Source organism: Perna viridis, chromosome 15 (genome assembly GCF_037379345.1).
Source record: "Perna viridis isolate PV_CMFRI_1.1 ecotype Kerala chromosome 15, ASM3737934v1, whole genome shotgun sequence".
In the NCBI taxonomy this organism is placed as follows: Eukaryota; Metazoa; Mollusca; class Bivalvia; order Mytilida; family Mytilidae; genus Perna; species Perna viridis.
This window is the reverse complement of record NC_142459.1, coordinates 24,203,643-24,208,960: the sequence shown is the minus strand read 5'-3', so window position 1 is coordinate 24,208,960 and position 5,318 is coordinate 24,203,643. Positions and strand designations below refer to the sequence as shown.

At 35.3% G+C, this 5,318-nt stretch overlaps 1 protein-coding gene across 1 annotated transcript; it reads right to left on the bottom strand.

Annotated features, from left to right (window-relative positions):
• Positions 1-857: 857 nt before the first annotated feature.
• On the bottom strand, positions 858-3,518 carry LOC148597555 (C-type mannose receptor 2-like). Its single transcript, XM_088563399.1, has one exon. The coding sequence runs from the start codon at positions 3,295-3,297 to the stop codon at positions 2,173-2,175; it is 1,125 nt and encodes a 374-aa protein (XP_088419525.1). The 5' UTR covers positions 3,298-3,518; the 3' UTR covers positions 858-2,172.
• Positions 3,519-5,318: the final 1,800 nt, after the last annotated feature.

The window sequence follows — 5,318 nt, the reverse complement described above, 5'->3', positions numbered from 1 at the left end:
TGTGCGCAGAATTGTTTTCTATAGAATCTTAGAAAAATGTGGTTTTTCACATAGTTATCTGCCCTTGAAATGTTCATTTCCAATGCATTTCAATGAAATTGTAACTCAATTGTTCAGCATGATATAGAAAATCATGTCTGTTTTTCTTTGGTTGTGATTGTGAAAATAGTCAAATAACACTATCAAAATGATGTTTTTTTTTCATACCATGATTCCCCTACTGCCTGATTCTTACAGGGACTGACACTTAATAGCAGACGAATATGTCGGAGAACACATGACATTTTCAATGAAAACAAAATCTTAGTCCCAAGGGCCTGTGTTAAAATCGTATAACTCCTGATACTTGACACTATTTTCAGCATAACTTCCGATCGAATTGAATGGTGTCGATCCTACTTATGCTTTTGTAATGTCAACTGGGCTGTTCATAATGTGTTAAGGTGATAGTAATAAAAAAGGAAATATCATTTACCAGTTGAATCGGAAAAAGGTTGCTGGCGCTGCCAGGTCACACTTAAGGTGGTAGACCCAGGGTATGGGACATAACTCTTAAAATCAGTGATATGTTCGTGTCATATTCAATTTCATCAAAGCCTTTCAAGCTTTCCTTTGAAATAGAATGAAATCAGTCCAAGTTACTTTTATGCTTACATGAGATTGGTGTAAAATGCTGAATACAAACGTTCCAATGATTTCTAAGAGTTGTGTCCTATACCCTACGTCTACCTTAAAATAATGTTTGTGTCACCTTACTCGACCCAAGTTCCTGGCTTTGGGGAAGGTACAATATAGCTAGAGAAAATTCCCCAAAGTTCATCTGATTCTGTTAAACAATAATAAAGAAGTCAAAAATCTTGCTTTGAAATTTATATAAAAGTTTTGTCAAAGAATTACAATAAAATATTTGGGTAGGGCCAATTTAATGGGTTGGTTGAATATGTGTAACATGTGTAAGTGAAACAAACTTAATTTTAATTTTGATCCCATGTTAAATGAATATAATATTCATCGTTAAAAATCAATAAGAAATGATTTTAAAAACTTCGATTCAGTGAATGAAAGATATGAGCTCATGAAACAGAATGTTACTTGTAACTATTATACATTTATATATAAGAATAAATAAGAGAGAAAACTTCTTGACCACATGTAAATTACAGTGTAAGATATTACAAATAACACGGTTGATTTGCGTGTTCTATTTAAAACAATTACAGTTAATTGAAAATATGTGGTAAAAAACGATCACAGGGCCGGATGCAAACACTTTGAAAAGGAGAGGTGCCAGCCAAGGTTCCTAAGAAAAAAGGAGGGGTGTTAGGACATTATTTGCAATTTTGTGTCAATTTTACACATGGAATTCGCAATTTTTTCGAGAAAAAGGGTGTGCAAACCCCCACCCTATTTCTGGATTCACCACTGGACCTTTTACTATACTGAATATTTGTATGTAAGAGTAATAAATGGGAACTAAGGTTATAGCGGAAATCAAAAGAATCTAATCATAGGGACAAAGACCAAACATGGAAAACAGACATACACAACAACAAAATAAAGTAACTAAAATCATACAAACAATGTAAAAAATGTAAATGAGCAAATCGGACTCCACTAAAATCTGGGAGCATAGACTAGGTGCAATATAAAATTAAAACCATATATCGCTTGTTCAAACTGCCAATGAGCATACATAAGAGTTGTAATCCACAAAGAGGAATGCCTAAAAATAGAAAAAAAGGTGCAAGCTTAATCAGATATTAAACAGTACATATACATGTACTCTAAGGACAAGTGGATAACCGGGATAATTTTGCATTATTTACATACACAATCTGAGTAAATCGATGTAAAATACACGATTTCACATGTGTGAATATAGAGCGTATCGTAATAAAACAAAATAATCCTAATTAGATCCTATTGTTAAGAACCCATGAGTGGTCTTTAGCTGATATTTTTCCTTAAAAAATGATCAAGTGTTTTAAATAGAATGCTTAGCGGCATGCTAGACTTCGACGTGTTCGTGTTTTATTACCGGACAACGAACATGTTGGTTTGATATATGACTATCGCGCTTGCTTGTTAATGTCGTACATGTATGTTACATTCTATGAATGAAAGCAAATCATCAAGATTCGATGAAAGTCATGTTTTAATACCGCTGTCTGTCTATTTTTTTTCAGGCGCACCAGCACAAATAAATCTGTTTTTTTCCAAGCAATATGTATCACCCAAAACACCCCATTCAGAATAGTATATAGTACATCCTGTAGTTGGCCTGCCTGATTCCGCAAACTGTACATTATGTGACCCTATCCAAAAGTTGTTCGGATAATACTTAGTTAATTGTCTGACAAGAAAGTTATGTTCTCCCGTCGAGTTAACATGGACTAATGAAGCCCCCAAACGTCCACATGCTTGAACCGCTTCTCCTCGGGTCAAGGACCTCTGACTGAACATATAACAGTTCGAATTGTAAAGCATCCATTCACCCGACTTTCCACACACGTTTGTTTTAGCTATGCTGCATATAAACCCAAATGACATATGACAACTATTATCGTTCCACTTGCCTTCCTCCCAAATATTAACACATTGCTCATTACCAAAGAAATTATTCGGTTCGCCAGGTCGCCAGTTTGCGTATGTCAATTTACTACCATCTGACCATCTGAAGGAGCCAGCAATTCGACTCAACCCCACCCAAAGCTTCTTTGAATCGTTTTGCGCTTTCCGAATTAATTCTTGTACGCCAAGACTGGGAATGCTAGCCAAATCAGAGCCAACTGATCGACAAAATTCCCTAGCTTCAATCCACGTTCGTTTGTCCATGGGTTGGTTATATATTTTGTAACAACCAAGCTGACCTTCATCGTTCCAGTCCACTGGACAGAGAGAAACCCGAAAAGGCTCCCTCAATACATTCTCGCAGTTTATTCCAACTTTATTCTCAGGGCATATACATTGAGAGTCTCCATTTGAATTTATCGAGCAGAACCCTGCCTCACGGTCATACGGTTCACACGAGGGAGTTCTCGTCAGTACTAAAAACATCACTATTCCTGATAGAGCTATCACTATGATAGTCAACAAAACTGCAGCTAACACAAGAATCGATCGCTTTGATCTCCCAGTATTGTTTCGTTCTGTCGATTGTTCCTTTGTATGCAACCCATCGTACAAATGCGGTGATCTATAGTTTAAATCCATATAACTCTCATGAGGATTTTTTGGATTTGGAATTTCATATCCTGCACTATCTGTAAAATTATTGTGTTTCAGGGCCGACTCCATTTCACTAATTTTAACTGGAAGGCAAATATATCTCAAAACATGTCACTATTCAATCGTGTAGCAGTTGTAACATGCATGTACATGTAAGTAATTTTAGAAACTTAAATGCTGTATCGTTATTGCCAAGTAAAAATGTCGTAGGAGATTTCATCACGTGATGTTGGGTAATAAGGTCTGCAATGATCCGGATTTTTGTTTGATAGAAGAAGACAAGTGTTACATGTACATGTACAAGTATATACAATAACTATTAGTCATTGTTACGTAAGACAACGTTTTCCGTTTAGCCAAACTAAGACACGATACACCTGTTTGATACCATATAAAAATATAAACATGTATTATAGTCCTTAAGTGCTCGAAATTTCGTTTAATAATTGTAAACAAAAAACTGGAAAACACTGGAGCCCGCTAGCAGTTTTTTATAAATACGGACTGAAGGTGAATCATGCATGTAAAACCTTACAACATTCGCTTAGAAACAGTTATAAACCACATAATCAATCTTAGTTTGTCACTTCGTTATTGAACTTATGAGATAAAAAATATATATTTGTGATTGATTGATTGATTGATTGATTAATTGATTGATTGTTGGTGTTTAACGCTCAGGTATAATGATATTAATGATAAAATATTTTATATGAGTGTCACACACCAGATATACATAACACAATACAATATACACATTTATGAAATAAAATGTTGCTCGGCCACCATTGACTTCATTAAGCCACATGAAATATTTGTTTTAAAGCAATATGATATATATTACTTTGACCTTAAAAGGGAAATACAAAAACGTAAGTACACGCCCACATATACAATAATGAAATATTGAATCTATATATAGAAATTAGAAAGTTAAATAAAAGGTAATGATACATAGTTATAAGCTGCGTTATATCCGGGCACGATGAACATTAAATCGATGGTAAGATGAACATGAAATCGATGATGAAATAAACAAGGATTGATAATGAAATAAAAAATGGGATGGGACGCAAGAACTGTAGGGTCTATGAATTTCGACTGCCAGTAGAAATAGGGAGAGGGCAATTGCCTCCTGTAGCGAAGCTGGGGCTTCTATTCCTGTCGATTACCACTGCAGAGTTTTGTAATGTGCGAGGAACCTGAATTTTTCCCTAACACGGTGCATCCATATGGTTTGCAGACAAATTATCCGTATTATAAACATTATAAACTGACGACCCCAAAATGTAGCACACCATGGGTACCCCATTCCACCACCTCGTACACACAACACACAACCAAGTTGTGCAGAGAGCCATAGCTCCCGGCCTGTTTAGTAGTGTTTTACAATCCTAGCGCTGGTGCGGGCTTATTCATTTGACACCCGGATCCATACGGGACTAAAGTGTATGAAATGCATCAAACCAAAAAATTTCACTTCCGACAAAAAAACTTAAACCATTCAAGTTTTGATAGAGGATCTACATATGTATGTGGTCCGTACGTAGTGAATGAAATGCACAAAGAAACAGTTATAACTTCTGCCGATGGCCCCTGGGATGATATAGGAGTCTCGGATTGATACAGCATGTTATACAGATTTTAACATGTAATATTCAGTATATATCATAATTAAAGCTAGTAAGTAAGTACAATCTACCTTCTCCAAGCAAAGCCGTCCTATATTCGTTTATTTCACGTTTGAATGTTAGAATATCAACGGCAATATAGAATTAATGTAATGCAAAAATACATTTTTAATCAACACAGATAAGCCACAGCCAAATAGTATATGGGCTGAGATAAACCCCCAGTGCACCCCACTAATAAATCAAAATATGATAAATTGAAACATTTTTGTTAAATATATGAAAATATCCACAAGTCTTCATAAGAACCCCAGTAGTATCAGTTGTGGTGAATATACCAAATAAACCATCAGTTGATTTATAAATACTCTAGGGACAGTGAAAAAAATTGCCAATTTAAGCGATTTTTCTGTGGGTTAGGGATATACATTTTTAATTTTTCTCCAAATCCATAAGTGT

Excerpts from the sequence above, each read along its gene's own strand:
- LOC148597555 (XM_088563399.1), bottom strand. The coding sequence starts at position 3,297 with ATGGAGTCGGCCCTGAAACACAATAATTTTACAGATAGTGCAGGATAT.